At 37.6% G+C, this 24,865-nt stretch overlaps 2 protein-coding genes across 11 annotated transcripts; both read right to left on the bottom strand.

Moving 5' to 3' along the window:
- Positions 1-350: 350 nt before the first annotated feature.
- On the bottom strand, positions 351-7,347 carry LOC110631009 (YTH domain-containing protein ECT4). 6 transcript variants are annotated; one of them, XM_021778698.2, is made up of 9 exons: positions 7,180-7,324; positions 6,745-6,832; positions 5,130-5,306; positions 4,842-5,016; positions 4,152-4,228; positions 3,551-4,063; positions 2,198-2,737; positions 1,402-1,614; positions 351-1,005 (listed from the first exon to the last, which is right to left on the bottom strand). In XM_021778698.2, exons 3-9 carry the CDS (start codon positions 5,175-5,177, stop codon positions 643-645), a joined length of 1,929 nt encoding a protein of 642 aa, XP_021634390.1. In that variant the 5' UTR covers positions 5,178-5,306; positions 6,745-6,832; positions 7,180-7,324; the 3' UTR covers positions 351-642. The 6 variants fall into 6 exon arrangements, 5 of the variants coding, with proteins under 5 accessions (XP_021634390.1, XP_021634391.1, XP_021634388.1 ...); XM_021778699.2 differs by having other exon boundaries at positions 5,130-5,250; XM_021778696.2 differs by lacking the exon at positions 6,745-6,832 and having other exon boundaries at positions 5,130-5,250; positions 7,180-7,336.
- A 4,935-nt stretch (positions 7,348-12,282) lies between these two features.
- On the bottom strand, positions 12,283-21,405 carry LOC110600146. 5 transcript variants are annotated; one of them, XM_021736904.2, is made up of 6 exons: positions 17,531-21,399; positions 17,350-17,398; positions 15,632-17,031; positions 13,818-15,466; positions 12,797-13,729; positions 12,283-12,707 (listed from the first exon to the last, which is right to left on the bottom strand). In XM_021736904.2, the coding sequence occupies exons 4-5, from the start codon at positions 14,445-14,447 to the stop codon at positions 13,319-13,321; spliced, it is 1,041 nt and encodes a 346-aa protein (XP_021592596.1). In that variant the 5' UTR covers positions 14,448-15,466; positions 15,632-17,031; positions 17,350-17,398; positions 17,531-21,399; the 3' UTR covers positions 12,283-12,707; positions 12,797-13,318. The 5 variants fall into 5 exon arrangements, 4 of the variants coding, with proteins under 4 accessions (XP_021592596.1, XP_043806541.1, XP_043806539.1 ...); XM_043950606.1 differs by having other exon boundaries at positions 15,632-19,705; positions 19,814-21,405; XM_043950604.1 differs by having other exon boundaries at positions 15,632-17,398; positions 17,531-21,401.
- Positions 21,406-24,865: the final 3,460 nt, after the last annotated feature.

The raw sequence follows: 24,865 nt of genomic DNA, 5'->3' as shown, positions 1-24,865 counted from the left end.
AATAGAGGTGTTTTAATAATATCAATATTTCCATCCCTCCATTTTTTCATATAGATAGATTATAGCTGAGGGAAAATCAAAAGATATATTAGCATGTAACTGATAAAACACAACAAAATTAACAACATGATTTTCATTATCATTTTAAAAATATAAAATTTTAAATATAGTATTTAATTTAGATATAAAAATTACACCTCATATGATTGATTACTTAAACCTATTATCCTCCCTCCACTCGGTCCAGATTTCAATCCTGGCTTGGTTTCTCATCCACTCGTTATGGATTTCCCCTTCCATAAAGGAATAAATTAACAACAATTCAAATACCGCACACACAAATACGACGGTGCTTTAGCATCTTTTTGCTGTATTCTTTCATTCAACCACCTGAGAGCTATTAAGTTGGGCTACTTTTACAAACGCAAGATCTCAGCCAGTAGCTAACAATCGCTACTCTCCCTCGAAAGCTAAAGACAATGACAACGACAATGAAACAAAGAAGAAAACTCATTACTACAGGTAAAATGTAACACTCTCAACCCACATATCATACATGAAGCACATCACAACTCATACCACCTTGCATTCATATGCAGATACACCGATGCATTCCACTAATCCCAATGCATAGATGTCTTCCTAACCTGTCTTGGTAGAAGAAACACCTGCAATTGCATCTTCCGCCTTAACTCTGGTGGAGCTATCAGAGACAGAGCCGGCTTTATCAGTAACAGGACCTTCTTTACTAGACTCTTCCAAGGAGACAACTTGAGCAAAACTCTTGGACATCTGCTTGATAAAATCACTGGGTAAGGTAATGGCACTTCTGTGCTCATTTGCTCCAGCGACACCGGCAGCCATCGGGCTCAATTGCTGTCTAGCCTTGCGTTCTTGCATGGCCTTCTGTCTGTCTTCATAAAAGTCAAAATCATCCAGGATCGACATGTCATTTTCATAGTTCTTAAAAATGTTCAACATCTCAATGCCCTGCTCCAATTTCACCTGCAACATTACATATTTGATATTTAGGCATAAACAAGCAGGAAAAGAGACATCATAGTTAAGAATTATTATAATAATGGAACAAGTTTATCCAACCGAAGAGCACGTTAATTTCATGTGCAAAAACAAAATCTAAAAAAATCTAGCATAAATTGGTAACTATTTAGAAACATAGTATGATCATATGTGAAAACTGGGGTCCAAGATTTTTCAGATAAGTGGAGAGAGTATTCAATAAGCTTAATAAACTGAAGAGAAGCAAGGCTTATATTTTTAGATGCATTGCTTTAAAGACATGAAAAGAGAGTGTGCCAGTTTAATACTAGGTCAACCCTAAATCAACAAGAATGTGAAGTCATTCTCATCACTTGAAGTACTTAACAAAGGAATTCCTACCTCCTGCGTGTCTCGACTGTTAGTGACAGGTTTGTTGTCATTATTTTCCAATACAATGTGACGGAACTGACTGTTTGGGACATCTTTAGCAATATGCCACTTCACAGGGAACTGCCCACTCCACTTATCTTGCTGCCAGTAATCCACACTCTTATCAAAATCAACAGGCCCAACCATTTCAGCCACCCCACAGAACTGAGCACTAGCATTCACCTTCATATAAGAATAATTAGTTGATTTGCAAGAAGATTATAAAATATGAGAAGCAAGCAACAAGAGTAGAGGTACATAAGAAAGAACAGATTCAGAAGAAACTACAGTCTCCCTCAGACATCGAGAGCTCAATTCCAAACTTCAGACGACTCTAAAAGCAATACAAAAGATGCATACTCAAATGGAAGCAAATAGACTGCACACAAATAATGAAGCCAAAAGCCACCACAGTTTTCTGACGAAAGTGTTCTTCAGAAACGACAAAAAGATATTTGTGAAAATGTAAAAGGAAAAAAGAAAGAGAAAGAAAAGAAGAAAACTGAAGAAGATATCAGCATGAGAAACTGAATTTAATATATATCAAGAGTTCTAAAACCGAATAGGGGTTTTTTATTTTTCTTTTTCCTAAACTCTTGACCTGCACAGAAATAAATGGAGCCTAAGGAACAGTTTATTTGGTTGGCTTTATTAATCAGGAATCACCTAATCATCATTAACATCATCACCACTTCAGGGCTGCAATTCAATCCATCTTCCAACTTAGCCTGCTCTCTATGAACAGTGAGAAGAATCAGATGTTTACCGAAAAGAAGAGGAAAACTGGGCAAGGGACTTGCTTTTCCTTAGCTTCACTATAAGCAGCATCCAATCTTCTGTTCCCATTTGGTGTGCTGGCCCAGACACCATATTTGATGCTCTTGTGGACATTATCTTCACTGTATGATTTGATGATAAAGAATTTAGCATCATTGTATTCAGTGACAAAATCTGGTCGGTTATACAATGCATCATGAACGTTTGCAGTGGATTTGCCATGTTTGCTATTATCAATGGAAGAAGTATGTTCCACGGCATTTTGACTCTTAGGCTTAGAGGCCCTTGGTCCTCGGTTTTGCTCACTAAGGATATCAAGACTACCATTACAGCTGCATACAGAAATGCTGGCCCTCCCCAGACTTCTGCTGTTTTCATGAGAAAGCCAACCCTTGCTGTTTGTTGCCAAACTAGAAATTGATGCACTTCCAAATCCAGAACCCTGACTTAACCCACTGTGCATGTAGCCACTAGTATAGGAGTTTGAACCGGATACAATGCCATAAAATGATCTTTGTTGTTGAGATGCCTGGAAAAAGCTCAATTTGTCAGCATCCATTCTAAAACGTCAAGCTTCCTTCATTACACTTTTGCCCCAGAGCATGATGCTAGTGTTCACAACTTCCCACTATCAACAATAATAACATCATGGTGATGCCAACATGAAATGTAAGGCATAGTTGTTACCATCGCAATGAATGTATGAAAAAGCAAGCTAAGGCAGTCGCTCAGATCATCATGTTGATCAAGTCCAATAGTTCATGTTCTACTGATTAAAGTACACAGATACAACATAAATATTGAATTTCCTCATTCAAATCTGGTTAGATCATGAATATGCTTTGATTCATTGTTAATGATACACTATTATCATATTAACATGAATTTCTTGTAACAAGAACATAATAGTATGTTGCCATCTTTGAATTCCAAAGAATCAAGGTAACCCACCTTGGGAGATGATGCAATGGAAAAATTTTCCCCTAAAAGCATTATAGCATAATAGCTACTGATATTAGTGGGAAAAAATGGTCCTTAAAAAAAAGCGTATGCATGTACATAAAGAATTAAAAAAAAAGCATATGCATATACACAAAGAATCCGAATCGCAGTCCCACTAGACAGTTCACATGCATTGCATATAAATAAATCATTATAACTTTTTGGCAAATTAATCCACTAAACCAACACCTACTTACTTATCCAGCTTGCCATTTATGGATATTCAATACAAATAGAAGAAAAGGATGCACATTAGAATTTGACAGAGAAAATAAAAGGGGCATGCATGAGATCCCCATAGAAAATGCAACAACAGAAATAACGTAGCAATAGAACAAACCATTCCAACATTATGCCCATATGACCCAAAACTGCCAATTGGCTGTGGAGAAACTGCAGGTGATAAGGGAGTTAGAGGCCTATGTCTATCAGAGGAATTTGACCAATCTGACCAAAGTCCTCCAGACCTCAATCCATCAAACCCCTGTTGTAAATCATGAAAACCAAGAGTACCAAGATTCCCAGAAATATTGCCTCCACCAAATGATCCTAGAATGGGAGGATAACTAGGCCTTGGTCCAAAAAGCATGTGATCACCCTGTTGGTCAACACTTGGTATGCTGAGCTCTGGTTGTGAAATTGGAGTCGGTGAAGTAATATATGGCGTACTAGGAGGACCTAATTGCTGGTAATAAGGGCCAGAAAATGGAAATTGCTGGGAAGAGTATAACTGAGAATCTCCACCTACAGAAGGCAAAGGTGTTGTGACTGGAGAATATGGTCCATACGGCATTTGTGGACCATAGCCAAATCCAGGATGGAATACAATGGAACCATTGTCATTGTAGACACCCTGATTAAGATCAAAGTTAGTGAATAATTCAGCAACTATAATCCATGCAAGAAAATGTAAAAAGATGCAAGAGGAGAAAGGCACTCACAGATGATCCAATTTCTAATCCTTCAGCATTGACATATGGAGGATATTCATCCCATTCACCAATGGCATTATTGTAACCTGGTTAACACCATAAATGACAAATAGTTTCAGTGTCTACTTTATTAGACATTATCACAACTAAAAGAATAACTGAGCTCAACTTGGCAGGTTTACTTGTGAGATATGAGGCCAGTTTTACCAAACTCATACCTAACCCACTATATAATATCATTATCCATCCGCCTTGAATTCAGGGTGGGGCATTTATCAGTTGTCTCGATTTTTCCTTTTCATCCATTATTTTTCCAAATACATAACACATCCCTTTTTGTTTCATTCCCATCTCTACATGTATATCCATATCTTTTCACCCTTTATCTATGGTTAAGAAATTCATAAAATAATAATTAATTAACTAAGATATTTACAAAAGAACATGTTATATATAAACATGTTGGAAGTAGGTCTAGTTTCCCCAATATTCCCCCTTCCCCCATCCCATCTAACAACAGTGTAGGTAGTAATCAGGGTAGGAATTCCGCAGTTGTGTGCAAAATCTCAATCTCTAAGCTCAACGCAGAAGTGCATCAATGTTCAGTTAAAAAAACCCAGCCATCCAGCATTGTTTAGTGAGATGAATAGCATTCTAAGCTCAAGGGTTCTCAATTGGCTAGACAATTGTAAAACTAACCTCTATAGTAGAATGCCTGTGCCTGAGGGGCATAAACATTAGAAGGATAGAGGGTGTGATCTCCATGCAAACCAAAAGGCCCCAAGTGACCTGTGTTCTCCCTTCGAGGACCCATAATGGCAGCATCCCTAGAGGAATTGGGAGAAACTGATGTCTCATTTTTTGCAGAAAGAGTCTGAATACAAGTTTGCAAATAACAGTTGTCACTAAAAATATTTTCTTTAAACTGATCCATGTAGAAGCAAACAAGAAATCAATTGAGATTAAGTGTATATATATAAAAACTACCCGCTCCGTCATGGTATCAGGTTCAACAGGTTTTTCTTCTGCATCCATGATCAGTAAGCTCAGAGACTTAGTAGTCTTAGAAACACAGGCAGTACAAATTATTGACCGACCAAAGCTAAAACTGCAGATAGCAAAGCTTGAAGCTATGAATATGTGTGCACAAATCCATGAGTACACCTATGCACACATGATAAACAGAAGCAGATGAATATTTCAAAGTGAAAAGCAATCATGCATATCAAATACTTTCAGCACTATGTAAAAATTAAGATAAACAATTACAACAAGAACAAACAAATTCACATTATGATGTAAAACAGAAGGCCATTAATAAACAAACAAAATTCATACATGAATGCTTTTATCAATTTGAAGATTCCATATCATGCTAAAATCTTGAGCACCGCAAATATGTTTTACTCAATTTTAGAATCCACTGACTACCTAGAAACCATAAGTATTCACAGATCAATTAGCTACAGTAAATGGCAAATAATAAGGCACAATATATCTGTTTGCATTTCACCAAAATAAGTAACCTTGTTTCTTCTGTCCACAGTCTATGATTCTCCCAAGATCAAAAGGAGTCAAATTTATTATTCACATGAATTTTTTTTGATTCATCAGCAAAGAGCTTTTTCATTGTTGTGCCCTTTTGCCAACCTACTTTGGCACAAGTAAACAAAACCACATATAACATGACCTGAGTGAACATTTGAATAAAAAATCAATTAAATTGTTACAAAAACAGCTGGAAGCAAATCTGATTCAATTTAATTTTGTTATGGCCCTGGCTCACGGTTCACATCATGAAAAGATGGACAAGAAATGAGCTCATTGGAGGGAGCTCTTAACCCCTCAAGACTCAAGAAAATGAGTCTCAATCTCACAATTTTGGGAACAGATCAGCTTGTTTTATTGAATAAATAGAAACTCCTTATATAGTGGAGAACTTTTCACCATTTAGTTGTCCTCATAACACCTCAAACTTTAATTAAACAAAGACTCCACAAAATACAAACTTTTTTCTTCTCTTAAATAAGCTCATTCCATCTATGATTGCCACCAACATAACTTGCAATACCTACATATTTCAACTTAAATATCTTATCAAATAAACCTTTCATGGCACAATATCAACAACTTATTCTAGATACGCTTGCTTCATGGGGATTTACTTTCCAATTGAATGCAAGCCTTGTTGCCTTTAATGTTTGGCCAGATCGGAGCAATTCATCTATCCTATGGATTCATTCAACACTCCCTTTTATTCCCTCTCATTGCTGAGAACAGTACATAATAGTATAAAATCTGCAAAACAGATATCAAAAACCATAGGAATGGAGATAACACTAAGATGGTCAGCAGGTAGTTACTCCATTGCGATTTCCCTTATTCTGAATCCACAAAAATGACATCCAACGTACATCCACTAAAGGCTCCTTAAAAAATGGATAAAGTGATGTAATCAGGCACATCCATCCATCACCCACAACATACTTCGATTTCAGGAATATATGGATTTAATAACTATATCTGACTTCAATCCAAATCCATACGACACAAAACATGTGTGATGGAAAGAAAACCTAGAAGTTACAGTAATTCTGATCACCTCACAACATCCACATATCAGATCTCAGCATAAAACACCTATCTATCTCCCTGCAGCCCAGATCAAAGTCCACCGCGAAACATAAATTCTATCAAGCAACAAGATAACAAGTTAGAAGCCTCTAGGAAATGAAAATCAAGAAAGCCCAAAAATGCAAACACGTCATAAAAAGCAGAAATACAATAAAAAAATTGGGACGAAAAAGAAGAAAATTAATATCTATTCCAAAAGAAACCATCAAATGATCTATGATTAAAGGAAGATATCCTCCAACTAGTTGCCTTTCCATGAGAAAGACGGATAATTAATTTGAACGCATCAAATCAAAGCAAGAGGGAGGAGGTGAGATAGAGAGAGCTAAAATTAGATCGAAGATCCAAATTATAAGTATGTATGTATTGCGTTGACATATGAGTAGGTGGGATATTGAGGTACCAGTGGTACGATCCGGAGTTTGTGATTGGGTTGCCGCCATGAATTACAGGAGGATTTCTTCAAACTGCCACCAGAATCTAAGGTAGAGTCGCACAACAGTATCTATGTAGATACATAGATAAGATACTATTATGTGAAAAAAAAAAAAAAAAGAAGCGGAATTTCCTTTTATTTTTTGGGAACTGGAAGGAGAGAAGGAAAAATAAGGGGGAAGGGTAATATGCACTTGTGTTCATAGTAGAATTTATAAATTTGAGGTTAAATTAATAGTTTCCTTTTTGTTTTCAATTTATTCAAAGAAAACAAGAAAAATAAAATTAAAAAATATTTTATTTTTATTATTTTCCTTCCCAAACGTAATCGTTAAAGGAAAAATATATACATGTGTGAGCGTCTAATTGTCTTGCCAGGAAGCGAACAAGAAGAAGCTTCTTGTTGCTTCTTCAATTTGATTTTAGTGGAATAATATACAGTTAAACAAGGAGTCAGATTGTTATCATTACTATTATTATTATTAATGGTAAAATCATACGGGGTGAATTGTGTATGTACGGCAGTAAGAAGTTAAATGTACGATGTACTGAAACAGTGGAGAAACATAAAGAGAGACACGTCATGGAAACTGTCAATTGAGCTGGGAAGGTTGGAGTTTTTGTTACTTTGTTCAGTTGCTATCCTTGTGTAATGCATCTGTTTGCTAAATGAATTTCTTTTAGAATGAGATTTTTTTTTTCTTAAAAGTAGTTTATTTTTTATTTGATGTGAAAAATATTTACCACCTGCATATTCAAATATCAAACAATATGGAAAAATAAAATAAATGAAGTGTTAATCATCAATTCAGCATTCAATATCATTTCACGAATAGGGGTGCTCGAGAATGAATTCAACTCGTTTTCTAAACGAGCTGACCTTGAACCCACATTTTAGACTCGTTTAATAAACGAGTCAAGTTTGAACTTAGCAGCATTCGACTCGTTTAAACTCGTGAGCTGACTCATGAACACTCATAAATAAGCTTGTGAGCAGGGCGAACAAGTTTGTTTGCTAACACTAATCCCATATCGAAAGTTGAACGGATATGGAGAATCGTGACTTCTCTATAAAAGAACAATATTTCTGCATTCTTTTTCATTAGTTTTGGGTTCGAGAGACTTCAATTAAATAAAAATATTTAATTTAGAAGTATCTTAATAATCTTATAATTTAAATTTATTTACAATTTAAATAAATTTGAATTATATTGATTTTATTTATAATATAATCGAACTCAAATTCGAGTCTAAATGAGTTCAAATTTGACCTTTTTGAATGGAGTTTGAGTTGGCTCGTTAATGTGATAAACAAGTTTATTACGAATCGAACTCGAACCGAACTCAAGTTTAATATTTATTTTATGAACAGAGCTCGAGTTTAAAAATGAAACTCGAGTCGAACTCAAACTTTTAAATTTATTTTCTAATCGAGTCTGAATTTATCAAAACTCGGCTTGGTTCGGTTTGATTACAGCCCTATTCACGGATCCAAGGGAAAAAAAATTGTCCCCAATTTCTTAATGGGTAATTTACGATTTAGTCCCTGGGTATTGCCATTATTAACAAGTCAGTCACTGTATTTTCAGAAACTTATTAAAACGTCCTTATATAATCAAAACGTTAACAAATCAGTCCTTCCATCCACTATTACCCTCTTTTCCGTTAAAAATAAGATGAAAAGGAGAGAATATTTTAAAAATCCAATTTTACCCTTTTCAATCCCTATTAAGCATAAATGTATGGGTGGGTTTGCCATAACAGTCTGATTACAACCCTAGAAGCAACCTCTCATCATCTCTCAGCAGACAATCCTCCCTTTACTCTCTCACCTCCAATTTTACCCTTTTCAGCATACTCCATCATCTCTCGGCAGACTATCTTCAACATTGATCAAGCACTGAAAGGATCCCACCTCCGTTTCGTTCATAATAGCTGACGATCAAGCACCTAAAGGATTCATTCTATCTTCGCGAGAATGTCTGGCATCAGCGGATCGATGGGAAACTGGGATGGTGGTTACATGAATGTGAATTGCTGCTGTGGAAAAAGAGCGGGGGTTCGCATATCTGAATCTGCTAGTAATCCAAACAAGCTGTATTATTACTGTCGAGATAACAAATGTGGGTCATTTCTTGGGTGGTGCATTCCAACAAATGTGAACTCTCCAACATCAAACAGTATAGGTGAAGGGTTAGAGGTATTCAAGGCCAACTTATCAAGAACGATTGCAGAGATTAAAGAAGAGTTGCTGAAGATTAATGAAGAGACCAAAAAATTACATGTAAAGCTGCAAAAGATTGAAGCTATTTTGAACCAGATGAAGAATTGTATGATAATTATATTGTTACTCTTAATAGTGTTTGCTGTAAAAACACCATAAAAAGTTGTTTAGATGCATTATATAAAGCTGCAGAAGATAAAAGTTATGTTGAACCAGATTGTAGTATGTTCTTTATGTATGAATGAATTCTGTACTATTTATCTAAGTTAGATGAGTGGAATTTTAGCATGTTAGTTTCTTGTAAGTGAATTGTAACGACCCGAAAATCGGACCGCTACCGGCGCTAGGATCCCGGAAATGTTTTAATGTGTTTTATGTTTTAAACATGAAAGAAAATGAGTTTTTGCATGAAAATAGCATTGGAGGAAAACTCAGGTTCGGCCGCCGAACCTCAAGTTCGGCCGCCGAACATGCATGCGTTGCGGGTGTGCTTTAGGCCCCCGAAAGCATAAGTGAGGGAAGTCCAGGTTCGGCCGCCGAATCTCAAGTTCGGCCGCCGAACATGGCATGCATGCGGAGGCACATTCGGCCCCCGAACGTGGTCTGGCCAGCCACTATAAAAGGATCCCTTAGCCGAAAACGGGCGAGCTTTTTCTCCATTTTCGGCCAAGGTGAGTCTCCGCCGCCCCCTCACCCATCTTTGATGTTCTTCCTCTAAATCTTTCAAGGTTTTCACTTGTTTTCACGTTGTTTTGAAGATTTGAGCTTTTGAGCAAAGTTTTGGAGCTTGAAAGTTCAAGAACCCAATTTCTCCCAACTTCGAGTTTAGGTCGTCTCTCTCTCGATCTTCAAGAGGTAAGAGCCGATCTTAAGCTCATTGCATGTTTTAAGTAAGTTTTAAGTAGATCTATGGGTTAGAATGCATGTTTAGGTTATGGTTATGCTTTTGGAGTTTATGGGTATAATTGTATGTTCATGTACAATGTGAGTTGCTTGATGTGTTGTAGATGGAGTTTATGTTGGTTTGAGGCCCCTAGGAACATGTATGCTTGTGTTTGTGTGTTGTAGAATAGGTTTGATGCATGTTTGATAAGTTTGGAGGCGAAGTGTGCATTGGGAGCCAAGTTTCTGCCCTTTGGCAGAAACCAGGTTCGGCAGCCGAAGGAACTTTCGGCCGCCGAATATGGCTGGGGAGGCAGCCTTTCGGCTGCAGAAGCTGCCCCCGAAAGGAGACATTCGTCTCTGTCTGGCAGTTTCGGCCGCCGAAGGTGCCGCCAAACATGCATGAGTTTCGTCTCTGTCTGGGAGTTTCGGCCGCCGAAGGTGCCGCCGAACCTGCCTGACTTTCGGCTCTGGAGGGACTTTCGGCCGCCGAACCTACCGCCGAAAGTGCCCTGTTCAGGCCTCCTTTGCATGTTTTTCTATGGTTGTTTCCTGATGTTTTAGGGGGGTTTTTGGGGAGTAGTTTATAGTTATGTTCAGGTATGTTTGGTCCCTCATTTGAGTCCACCTGTGTAGGTTCGGACCCGAGGAACCGAGGACCCCAGCAGTGAGTTCAGCTGCTTCGGTGTTGTCAGAGTCAGCCAGAGGTGAGTGGAACTAAACTTAATCTTTTAAATTAAATATTTTATCATGTTTCATGCATCATGATTATGCGATAGGATGATTGCATTAGTGTTCACGAATATGCGGCATTGCATTGATTGTTGTTGATGTGGGTGAATGTTGGATGACCCAATTAGTCCAAGACAGGAAGACCAGGACCCCATTCTACGGCCTGGCACAGAGTAAGGAAAGACCAGGACCCCATTCTACGGCCTGGCACGATAGTGGAACTCGAAGACCAGGAGCCCAGACGAGGCCCTGGGATAATGGTAAGTAATGTATGTATGACAGGAAGACCAGGACCCCATGCTACGACCTGGCACAGAGTTAACTTGGACTAATTGGTGACGAGTTCACTCAACCCTTACGTGAATTGTCTGTGTTATGATGCATTTCATTGGAGCATAGTATTAAAATGTTTTATAGTTCTTCTCACTGGGCTTTTAGCTCACCCCTCTCCCTTTACCCCCAGGCTTGCAGGTACAGTATAGAGCGGGAGTCCGGATAGAGTAAAGAAGTTATGTTTATGTAATAGCTAGCAATGGACATGATCAAATTGTAATGTAATGTCTTAAGTACAGTATAGTTATGTAATGATGTATATGGATGTTAGAGGTGTGCTTGACCATAGATTGTTGTTATCCCTTTTTAATACATGATCTTAGAGATTCTTTTATGATGTCTATGTAACCAACTCAGCATATGTTATGTCACCCATTGGGGACACTGATGAGATCCCACAGAGGGATCAATGTTATGTTAATGTTTATGCACAGGTTGAGTTTGGTTGATGTTCATGGAAAGAAAAGTTTTAATTTTTATGTATGTTGTTGATCATGTATGGGATTAAGCAGGCTTTCAGGATGCATGTCAAGCTTGCTACGGGTCCCGGCGGCCTTAAGTCGACCCGGATCCTAGCGCCGGTAGCGGTCCGATTTTCGGGTCGTTACATGAATGGTTAAAATGAAGGACCAAACAGTTGTACTGATTCAAAACTGGAGGACCTAATAGTTTCGAAATTTAATATATAAGGACTAAAAAATTGTAAACGTTAAAACTTAAAGGACGGAGAAATTTTAAATACTTAAATAGATGGACTTAGAAGTTGTAAAATTAAAAGTAATAGAAGAGTGATGATAATGTTACATTTATCCAACTGTAACTTAATATCAAGTACAAACAAATTTTATAAATGCACAATGAATAAAATTGGAGCTGAGCAAATGAAATTAAAGGCATAACTTCATTAATATGTCATTTTTGTTCAAATATGTATTACAAAATGAGACTTTACAAAATCAGACTTGATCATTACAATGTCATACATCTATTACTGCCATTTTAATGATCAAGTAAGGCCAATATTTGTAGCACTGTACCAATATCTATGATAAACTTCCAAAAAAGAATCTGTGCACAGATTTACAATATTTCCAAATAGACAAAAAGCTCAATCCAATGCCCCAAAATACATGTTTTCCCAAAATGTACAAATTATATCCCATCAACTAACAACATTCTCAAAAAGATCATTTGATATTCCAAAGGCTCCTTTAGATAGTTGGTCCACCACTTGATCCCACTTGATTAGTATTAACCCCTCTTGAAGTCCCCGCACCTAATGCAATAGTGTGTTTTCTCTTCTTTTGACTTGCAGCCATATTTGCCTACAATTAGAGAAATACATAAAAAGGTTAAAAAGGTTAAAAAGGTTAAAATAGATTCATTATATGCAAGCAAACAAAGGTATAGTTACCCCAACAGCAGCATATTGACAAGTTCTCTTATTGTGGCCTGTTTGTAAGCACCTAGCACAAGTGACAGTTGTTGTCCTCCTTCCAGTTGCTGTCCTCCTTCCTCTTGTTGGTGGTTCACTCTCATCTCTCTTTCTAACCTTCCTTGGCCTTCCTGGTTGCCTCCTCAAAGGAGGTGGCAACATTGATGGGTGTTCATTATCAGGTTCAAGCTCAGTTTGAGGAACAGGATGTATGGCACCTGCATAAACTCTTGAATAGCACTGCACAGTGTAATATTCATGGCAAAACTCTTCAATATTGCCCCTAACATATGCAATTGCTCTAGCAGCATGCTTGCATGGTAAACCACTTATATCCCACTATCCACAACTGCATGTCCTTTTAGCTAAACTAACAGCAAACCTACATGGACCCTCATGAACCTCATACTCTTCATTTCTACCAGGGAGCAACTTAAGAAACCTACTGGCAGTAATGATTTTATTCAATACTTTCTTTGTTCTTGGTGTAACTATCCCTTCCTATGTTTGAGCTTTAGCAAATCTTCTATGCAACCTAACCATACATTTCTGCCTAATAGATTCAATAATATTGATAATAGGCAAACCTCTCAATTTCACTATCCATGCATTGAATGATTCGGTCATGTTGTTAGCGTAATTGTCACACTTAGCTTCAGGCCAAAATGCATGTCTAGTCCATTGACTGAATGGTATGTTGATCAACCAGCCATATGGCTTTTGATCTCGCTTAGGCTTCAAATTCTTCATGTGAAGCCAAAACTCATAAGAATGAGTACTCTTTGCAGCATTCGAAAAATCATCTCTGAGCATGAGTCCAGGGAACTCTTTCTTGAAATTCATGTATAAATGCCTGCAACAAACTCTATGAGATGCATTGGAAAATATATTTTTGACAGCATCAACGAGTCCCTACAACAAAAAAATGGTTAGTAACTTAAATTAATAGCATATAGTTCAATATGCTAAATTAAAAAAAAAATTGAATATTAATTCATACCTTTTGCCTATCTGACATAATAGTTAAAGGCCTAGCATCAGTTCCTCCACCAATGCAAGAATAAAGATTCTCTAGGAAAAATATCCAGCTATCACCACATTCTGCTTCAACTATAGAAAATGCAAGAGGTAGCACACCTCTATTTCCATCCAGTATGACTGCAACTAGGAAAATCCCTCCATATGGACCCTTCAAGTGGCAACCATCTAATCCTATAAAGGGTCTACAACCATTCTCAAACCCAGACTTTATAGCATCAAACATAATCCATATTCTTTGAAAAACAAAAGGATCATCTTCATTAACCCTTGGAGCTGGCTGAATTTTTACAACTGTACCCGGGTTATATGTTTGCAAATAATGGACATATTTCTTAAGTTTTTGGAAACTTTCACAATGCATGCCCATATTCTCATCTCTAGCCTTGCACTTAGCTCTATATAATTGCCACACAGGAACTTCCACACCCCATTTTCCCATCAACTCATGCTGCATGAGTTCATAACTCATGTCAGGGTCTGCCCTCAGCTTTTCCCTAAGTTTTTCTACTATCCACTTAGTGTTTGAATTCAAATTTTCATTTCTTAATGGTCTTATGCATGTGTGCTCATCATGTAGAGTCTTAACCATGAAAGTGACTTGGTCAGACAAAACTGATGCATGAAACCTCCAGGGACATCCTGTACTGGAACACTTAGCTGTTAATCTAGTAGAATCATTTTTAACTCTTGTAATATCATATCCCCCTTAATAGCATAATCCCTCATTGCATTCCTCAAAGTTACAATGTTCTTAAAAACTTGGCCCTCTTTAAACAAAATCTCTTCCCCTTCATTATGTTGGAAGGGATGATCATACATGCCATGATAAGGATCAATATATTTTTTCTTTCTATTATTTGGATCATAAGACTCATTCTCACTATCTTCAACCTCTTTGTCATTGTCACTAGCATAACCTGATAACCCATCTGACTCCTCAGTACTAATCTCATTGTCAAATATAACTTCTTCAGGTAAATCATCTCCAACCTCACTTTCATTGAATGATACATCACTTTCAGAATCAATTTGTGGTGATTCATTGGCCCCTCCCCCTAACTGCCCACTTTCACTAACACTTTCCTATCTTATCCCTCTACCTCTAGTAAAACTGCTTCTTCCTCCCTTTCCTCTTAATGGCACACTCCTGCCCCACCTCTTGTGGACACATCCCTACTTAATGGGGGAGTTTTTCTACCTAAGGCATCATCAAGGTTAATATCCTCAACAGTATTACCACCCTCACCAAGGTTACTACCCTCACCAGTATCACTGCTCTCACCAATAATACAAACATCATCATCATCATCGTCATCATCAGACATCTCAGTGTTCAGAGGGACCCCCTTTACATGTACAGTCAAAGGCAATTTATGACTATGTTTGTACAACTCAAAAGCCAACATTAAATCATCATCATTTTCTACACTCATCCCACTACCAGTAACAAACGTAACAAACGATGCAGCTATGTTAAACAACTTATAAACATCAGACAACAAGAATATGTACGAATACCTTGCAATAGGGACATTATATAAAGAATCGGTTTTGTTTTCATATGTCAACACCACAGTAAATCTCTCTTCCACAGCCAGGTTTTCAGACCTGCACACATGAATCACACATTTTTTAATTAGTCAAAATCTCCTGAAAAAAAATACATTAAAACTATTAGTAACAATAAGTGGTACCCACATGTTTTACTATAATACAAATATTATGATCACACATCCAAAGAAAAAAAAAATAAAAGAAAGCACAAAAAGTTACCTTTCCCCAGTTGTTTGACAGAAACCAACAAAATCGGGACCACAACTTCTCTTCGACAGAACCCAACTTCTCTTCGATAAAAACCAACAAAATCGAGAAGAGAGGATTTAGGGGAGAAGAGGGAAGTTAGAGATTTGAGAAGAGAAGTTATTGACTTGGGAGAAGACAGAAAGTTAGGGATTTAGGAAGAAAGAGGTTATTGATTTGGGAAGAAAAGAGAAATTAGGGATTTCGGAACAGAGGTTTTCATTTTCGGGAGAAGAGAGAGAGATGATAGGGATTTGAGAAGAGAGATTATCGATTTGGGGAAAAGTTACACTAAGGTTATTTTGGTCTTTTCATCTTATTTTTAACGGAAAAGAGGGTAATAGTGGATGAAAGGACTGATTTGTTAACGTTTTGATTATATAAGAACGTTTTAATAGGTTTCTGAAAATACAGGAACTGACTTGTTAATAATGGCAATATTCAGGGACTAAATCGTAAATTATCCTTTCTTAATTTATTCCATAAAGCTACTCTTTTGATCGTGTGAATCTGATGCGATGCACAATTACTGAACTCGTGCACTTGACCAACTGTTCTACAGCGAAGATGAAGACCAGCCTCTTCAGTGACTCCAAAGCCAAAGATTACTACTTGAATGAAGTCAACAAGAATAATAGTGAGTTTCTCACGACAAAGTACAGACTACGAGGCAAGGAGACGGGCACAATTTAAAAATGTCACTAGATGCTACAGAAGGAAGAAATATAGAAAAATAAGAATTAGCGGTGAATCTGCATTATACTATGATCAAAAGCTATCTGCCCAGAACTTTGATGTGGTATGGAATGTCAATCTCTCGTATCCTGTTGATGTTTTGCCTTCCAGCGAATCATTTACTACAAAATTTCATACTTCAACTTCGTAGAGTTGCTTGAAATATTTCTCCCAAGCCAAACAATATGGATAACTGGAGCAATCTCACCATTCCATCAGATACATTTTACCAGTAACCAAGCTTTTTCTTTCCATTGTAAGTATCATCCTTCTTTTGATTTGACCGAGATTCAAACATCTGCTTCAAAATCTTATAGCAACATAACATTCGTAAAACATACATCTCTGCTTTCACAAGCAACTAAACCACAGAGGGGATGGCAAGCTGCTGAATATCCCATTTCAATTGCTCCTCATTTCAGAAAACTTACCTCCAGTAAAAACCAGGCAAAGAACCAATATTTAGGAACTGAAATAGGATACAAGTACCAGATGACTTTGATGTTTGAACCAATCAATCTACTTTATGTACTTAGTTTGAAGGCCTTCCAAGATTCTGAAGATAGAGAAATCCAACCGAGTCTACACTTGGCATATCAGGACATGTAAGATAGAAGGTTAACTCTCTGGTGGGGTTGCTTTCATTCAAGACAATGGAGGATAAATATGCATCAAAACCAACAGAAAACATCAATGATGATCCTATTCTTTCAATAAATGCTTTAAGACGTTAGATCTTACATGAATTAGAATAACATAAAAATAACTTATATTAACATGCGGTAGATTTTACATGAATTAGAATAAAATAAAGATAATAAGATGAATTTCTGCCAATCTGCCATAGAATTGACTGAAAAAATATTAGAAATAACACTAATGATCATTTTTAGGTTTTGCATGTTATGAACAATCTACAGATTCTGAAATCTGATAGTAAGTTGGGAAATACTTACTATTCCTTCGTGGATAATACAATCATCCTTGAACACTATCTCTCGTTATCTACAAATTAAGAATAAATAGTAGCTATCTATTAATTAAGAATAAATAGTGGTTATCTACTAATTAAGAATAAATAGTAGCTAAAGCAGTACAGCAGTGGAGAGGAAGTACAGAAGTTAAGATAGAACTCACAGAGAAGTAAATGCAAAGCAACAAATCTGAAGAGTGATTCCTTTTTCCCTTTTTGGGTTTGGGGAGGGAAACAAATTGCTGACCGTATTTCAAACACAATTATCAACATAGTCAATTTGCTGAGCGGTCCATAAAACTTGGCTGAAGCATAATAACTACTTTTAGTTTTCCTGCTTCTCTCAGAAGGGCTTCATTTCCCCTTTTCTCCCTCTTGCAGTTGGGAGATGGACACTCAACAATAAAGGAGTCCCCAGATAAGGCCATGATAGATTTAAGAACTTAAAAGAACAGTAAACAAATGGAGAAGAAGGGCAACAGCAGAATAACCTATTGCTGATATATTGAAATAGAGACAATATAACCATAAATTCCAGAGAGAATAACCTCTGGTCCCAGCCTTTAAGCCGAATACAAGCAAATACTCAAAACTTGTCCTTCTCTACTTCTCTACGTTACAATTCTTATTTATAAACAATATCTCATGCATAATTAATTCCTGCCCAGCTGCCATGTAAAGATTCATATGGCTCCAGAATCTTCTACTCCTCTGCCAGGTGTTGGTTTCCAGAATATTTCTTCCTTGAATAAACTCTAAGCTTCTTTGGCCCGTTGTCTTCCAGGTCCAATCCTTCTATTCCTTTATCAATGTCGCCTGGAGAAACAGCAGCCTTGTCCTCAACGTTGTACTCAGGGAATTGACGGGCAAAGTCACTGCTATTAATCCAAGTTGCTTCATCCTGCGAATACCCCTTCCACTGCACTAACACTTTGGAAACAGAATCTGAATTGATAATATGTCACGCATCTGTAAAATAGCAGCAGGTACCAACAGTGATTCTTCAACAGCCATATCTTGTGGAAGATCGGTAATGACAGGATGGTCACCTACTGTTTTTTTAGTAATGACACATGGAAGACAGGGTGGATTTTGGCTTCGACTGGTAATTGTAATTCATAAGCAACTGGTCCAACCCTTGCAATGATTCGGAAAGGCCCATAATATTTTGCTGCGAGTTTAGGAGCAATCCGAGAGAAAGCAGAAGACTGTCTGTGCGGGCGAAATTTGAGGAAAACGGAATCCCCAATGTTATATTGCCCATCGCGTCGATGCACATTAGCAGCTTTGGTCATTCTCTGTTGTGCTTTGAATAAATTATACCGGAGTTGGCGCAAGATCTCATCCCTGTCCACAAGTTCCTGTTCAACAGCTTCCACCTTGGATGCTCCCATCATGAATTTGGGAATCAATGGAGGGGCTCTGCCGTAAACCACCTCGAAAGGAGTCATCCCAGCTGTCGTGTGGAAACTTGTATTGAACCCAAATTCAGCCCAATGTAACCACTTATTCCATTGCTTCGATTGATCCGAAGAGAAACATCTCAAATACATTTTCAAACACCGATTCCATACTTCGGTCTGACCATCCGTCACCGGGTGGTACGCTGTACTCATTCAGAGACTGGTGCCTTGAAGCCGAAAAAATTCTTGCCAAAAATTGCTGAGGAACAATGGATCTCTATCACTCACTATCGACTAAGGAATGTCGTGTAAACGCACTATTTCCTTTGCAAAAATTGCGGCTACGGATTTGGCACTATAAGGATGTCTGAACCCATAAAGTGGGCATATTTGGACAATCTATCCGTGACAACAAAAATGCAATCCATACTGTGGGACCGAGGAAGGCCTGAAATAAAATCCATGGAGATATCTTCCCAAAGGGCAGAAGGAATAGGTAACGGCTGAAGTAATCGCGCTGGGCATGTTGCTTGGTATTTTTGTCGTTGACAGACCAAGCATTCGGCTGCAAAATTCTGGACTGTTTTCATCATTCCCTTCCAAAACAGATTGCAAGCCAGCCTCCTATAAGTACGGTAAGCACCCGAATGACCTCCTGTAGGTGTGGAATGGAATTCTTTGAGTAATTGGGGAATCATAGATGAGGTGGATGGCAGGACCAATCTCCCATTATAAAAGAGTCTTCCTTGTATCAACTGATAGTGAGAATGGAACTAAGGATTTAGCTGAATTCTGCGATCAATTTCTGCAGGAAAGGATCCTGTTGTAATTCTTTATCCAAAGATTCCCCATCAATCGATACAGGGAATGAAATAGCACGGCATTCAAAATCATCCCCACATCTTGATAAAGCATCAGCTGCGCTATTAGTGATTCCTGGTTTGTAAACAATATAAAAATCATACCTCAGTAATTTTGCCGCTGAAAAAAAAGGCAATTCAAATTGAGAAAAATAGCCCTCATGCATCATTTCTAACAACTGACCCGTTTCTTCCCCTTCATCTCCTTCAGCTGGCATTTCTTCATCATCTCCTAAAATAATGGCTCTTAGAGATTTATTCGGGCATTCATGCAATGGGTGATACGGTTGTCGACAGCGGAAGCAAAGCCCCTTAGTCTTTAATTCCAGGAATTCTTGCCGAGTAAAATGACGAGACCCTCTTCATCCGAAATTGCCGAAATTTAACCCTTCCTTGTTGGCCACCAGAAGGAGCTGGTAATCGTGGGGTAGAAGAATTGGGTTTTTCGGGGCCTTTTGGTTCAGTTTTAACCTTAGTTGGGTCACCTGCTACTTGGCCCAAATTTCCATTCGGCCCATGTGATTTATTAACTTGGAAACTTCCCACTTTGGAGCCCAACCCATACTGCTCGGACCATCTTCCTCCTCCCTGCTCTTCCTTCTTCCCACCGAAACAGTTACCCAACACAGAGATCTTTCTTTCCACTTCACGAGCTATTGTCATGGTTCGGAATACATCTGTTGTCTCGTGTGAATGAATTTGTACCTGATAATTTTGTATTTCCTCTTGCTCCACGATAGATCTGATTTTCTACTTACTCTATGGTCTGGATCCATCGTATAGTCCTTAATGCTCCATTTGAGAAAAGAATTTGTAAGATAAATAAAAGATGGTCAAGGGCAGTGGAGACTCTCGAACATTCAAATCAAATTTATGAACTAGAGTGGTATAGATACACAAGGTTGTAGAGAAAATGAAAAAAATGGAGTGGAGGAAAAAGAAGGAAGAAGAAAGATCCCTTCCCTCTATGCTAGTGATGTATAACTGCTCTACAGTGTCACGTTCCTGTCACTCAGCTATGTATTGATATGTCCAAATCTCACTCAGCTCTGTACTGATATGTCCAAATCTCTTTTCACGCTACGCGATCATCTAATTTTTTTTTGGCGCGCACACGGACAGAGATGCGAGGTGACTCTGCTCTTCTACTTTTTGTTAGGTCACCGGATTAGGATCCCTTCAGGTGGGCTCGCGCGTATGATCTGTCTGGCCTGTTCCTCGTTACCGGATTGAAGCGTGTCATGTGAGTCTGGTTGGATCTGAGAAATATCTGGTGGCTATTGCACCTGCGTCTTTCTTTTAAGATGCAGGAGCCCGGCGGTCATCATATCCCGATCTCAAATTTCAACCCATTCAAAAAATACCCAAGATAATGCGGGTCACTAATCCCTGTACCTGGGCTGCCCTTGCAATGATCTCTACTATGTATTCATCCATGTTCCCTTCTTGTTTTACAACTACTAGGCGTTCAAATGGGCTTGTTATCACGTCTCCTCCATATCTCTGTAATAGTTCCAGTGGAAGCTGTTCCCACGTCAAGTTTGCGTGTCGTTGCTTAACCTAGCGAAACCAATGCAATACAGCTCCATCCATACACACAAATGCTAGTTGCACCTTCATATTTGCCGGAGTTCGATTTAGGGTGAAATATTGGTCAGCGCGTGCCAACCAGCCTATCGGATCTTCTCCTGAAAACTGAGGAAGCTCAATCTGCTTTACAACTAATTGATTCCCGACCGTTACTATCGTCGGATCTGCTGTTCTCTATAGGGCTGGCTCCCTGGTCACGTTGCAACTCAACGTTGTAATGGGAGAACTCTCCAATGTTCCTTCCACCGATTTCCCTTTTAATAATGTCGATAGCATTCCTTCAATCACATCCAATTTCTCAAGTTTCTTGCGAGTCTGTAGAAGCTCCTTTTTCATTAAAGCCTTCTCCTGAGTGATTCTTAATAAACCCTCTAAATTTATCAAGTTCTTCTCTATATTCTCTATCTAAGACTCCATTCTCGTTGGCATTAATGGGTTGTTTTGAATCCGGCAGGTCAGACCAAATTGATAAATTTAAGAACTTAAAGAAAAGTAAACAAATGGAGGAGGACAGCAGCAGAATAACCTCCTGCCGATATATTGAAAATATTGGGCTTTTTGCCAAATTAGGGTCGGGGGAAACTTTATTCGGGTATTTGGGGTCCGTAAAAACTTATTTATGGATTTGGAGTTCGCCTGCCACGTGGCAGGCGAAAAGAGGACCTGGCGCCTCTCAAAGAGGCGCCAGGTACCGCTTGGCGCCTCTTTGAGAGGCGCCAAGCGTGGTCAATGAGACGCCAGCCTCTCCCTAGCGCCTCGAGAACTGATAGAATGCCTAGCGCCTCTTAAAGAGGCGCTAGGCCTGCCCAACCTCTATAATTCCCCCCCATTTTTCACCTCGTCTCTCTCTTCCTTTTTATTTTCACCCTGCTCATTTCGTCTCTCTGTTCCTTTTGCTCATTATTCTTCACCTGCTGATTTAACTTTTCACTTTTTTTTTCATTTTCTGCTTCTGTTTGAAGTAATTAATGGCATATATTTATGTTGTTCCAAAAGTTTTACGAGGTAAATTGGCTAAAAATAGAGTGAAAACAATGTGAAAAAAATTATATAAATTAAGAATAAATCCTCGTAGTAATTTTTTTCAACATATTTTATGACTTAATTATTATTTGCAAGAAATAATTTGTTCTGGTTATAATATGCGGAATATAGAAATGGTTAATGTTTTGATTGAAACTTTGCCGTTATATTATTTTAAGATTTTAAATTTTATTTTGTCAAAATCCGAAATAGAAAATTATTCTGATATAGTCAATTATTATTTTCGTGTTTACGAAAAATTGGATTATGTACCTTGGATGCATATGCAATATAGTCTTCCTATTTTGCAAAAAGAATTTTGTAAAAGAGATAATAGAAAATTAAGAGGTACGTATTTAGTTAAATTTAATATTTAATTTAATGTATATTCCTCGTAGTATATTTACTAACTTATTAATTTCAGGAGGAGGCGAACGGACAAATTACGAAGCAAATATGTATGATTATTTAGAATAAAGAAGGGGAAGAACATTTAAATCCGCTAAACGTTCAAGCGAAGGACTCAAATTTGGAAAATGTAAAAAGAAATAGATAATTTAAATTTTATACAAGTAGTTATTAGTATCATAAATTTGTAATCTTTTTTTTATTTTAAAATATTTATTTTATTATGTTATGTTTATTTAATATTAATATACTTATTGTAAATTAATGAGTCAAAATTGTATTTAATCAATATGCATGTTACGGTTTACATTAAAATTTATAAAAAATAATATGTACATAATTGATTGTAAATAATAAAATAATAAGGTTAAAAAAATATATTTAATTTAATTGTAAAGAATTAAGAATGTATAAAAAAATTTAAAGTATATTTAAAAATATAATTTAATTTACATATGTAAAATATTAAATTTTTAATAAAAGAACCACATACTATTAAATTATATTTGTTATTTTAATTTTTCGAGTGAGGAAAAAAATTGAGAGCTATATTCATTTTATAAGCCACATTGCCATATAACTAAATTATGATTAATTTTTAAAAAATTTTTACTCATCAAGTTATTTTAAATTCAAATATTGCAATTAAATAAATTACTACAAATATTGCAATTAAATAAATTCAAATATTGCAATAAAATATAAATACAAATTTAATATATATATATATATATATATATATATATATATATATATAAAGATATGTTTAAAAAATGAAATTGAAAAAGCCAGTCCTGGCGCCACTTAAATAGGCGCCAGGCTCTCTGCATGGTAGAGATTCTCTGCTATGAAGAGAAGTCCTTGGCGCCACTTTAAGTGGCGCCAAGGACCGGTCCCGAGACAATGGCAAGGGCTCTTCATGGCAAACGAATCTCTGCCATGAAGAGAAGTCTCTTCATGGCAGGGAATCCTCTGCCATGAAGAGAAGTCTCTTCATGGCAAGGAATCCTCTGCCTCTGCCATGAAGAGAAGTCTCTTCATGGCAGAGATTCGTCTGCCATGAAGAGAAGTCCTTGGCGCCACTTAAAGTGGCGCCAAGGACCTGTCTCGAGGCACGTGGCGCCTCGGGACTGGTATACGACCTGAGCCTGGCGCCAATTTGAATGGCGCCAAGCTGGGCATGGTTGTACCGAGGCGTCTTCTGCACGCCTCGGGACTCGACCTGAGCTCAGCCTGGCGCCATTCAAAAAGGCGCCAGGCTGGGCATGTTAGTCCCGAGGCGTCTGGACGCCTCGGGACTAATTTCATACGGCATTCTGGCGCTACTTAAAGTAGCGCCAGGACGCCTGGCGCCAGTTTAAGCGGCGCCAGGCTGGCTTTTATAAACCCCGCCCCCAACCCCTAAGTTTACCCTCTCCCTATTTACATATGAGTACCCCCTCCCCATTACATGTCCCTAATTTTACCCTCTCCTTATTTACATGTGAGTACCCCCTCCCCATTACATGTCCCTTACTCACCTTAGTTAGTCTCAGTCTACTGAATTAAAGATTACAATTTTTCCATTCACAATCTCTCAATCTTAAAGAATTTGAGAAGGTTAGTTACATTATTTAATATATATATATTTTTTGATATAATTTATTTATTTTAATCATATAATGTATTTAGTAGTAACTATAAATTTAAAGTTTATATTGCAGTTTTATAGACAATCTTGACTGTAAGGCTATTCAATATTCACCAGTCAGAACAAACAGGTATGAGTTATTATATTGCATTAAATTTGAGAACGTTAATTAGAGACTTATGAAAATTTTTTGTTATGTTTTTAAATGTGAACTAGATTTGTCAAAAATGAATTGTCCGACTTATGGCATTGTTGTAACAGCCCGGAAACCGAACTGCTACCGGCACTAGGATCCAGATCGACTTAAGGTCGCCGGGACCCGTAGTAAGCCTGCTAGGAACTCTGTGTACCTGTGAAATCCCATACATGATCATACATGTTCTGTAAACACATAAAACTTTTCTTCATTCCAAGGCTTAACCTGTGCATGCACTCTCTCTGTTCTCTACTAAGCCCTACTAGAGCTCCTCATGGCTCTAGGCGGATCAAACTCATAATGTTAAGCCTGGTTTTGCTCATAAACATACAACAATAATGAAACATACATAAACTGATCATGTGACTCCACAAAGGGATTACAAGTCT

This window comes from Manihot esculenta, chromosome 14 (genome assembly GCF_001659605.2).
Source record: "Manihot esculenta cultivar AM560-2 chromosome 14, M.esculenta_v8, whole genome shotgun sequence".
NCBI classification, from domain to species: domain Eukaryota; kingdom Viridiplantae; phylum Streptophyta; class Magnoliopsida; order Malpighiales; family Euphorbiaceae; genus Manihot; species Manihot esculenta.
This window is presented reverse-complemented; position numbering and strand designations above follow the sequence as displayed.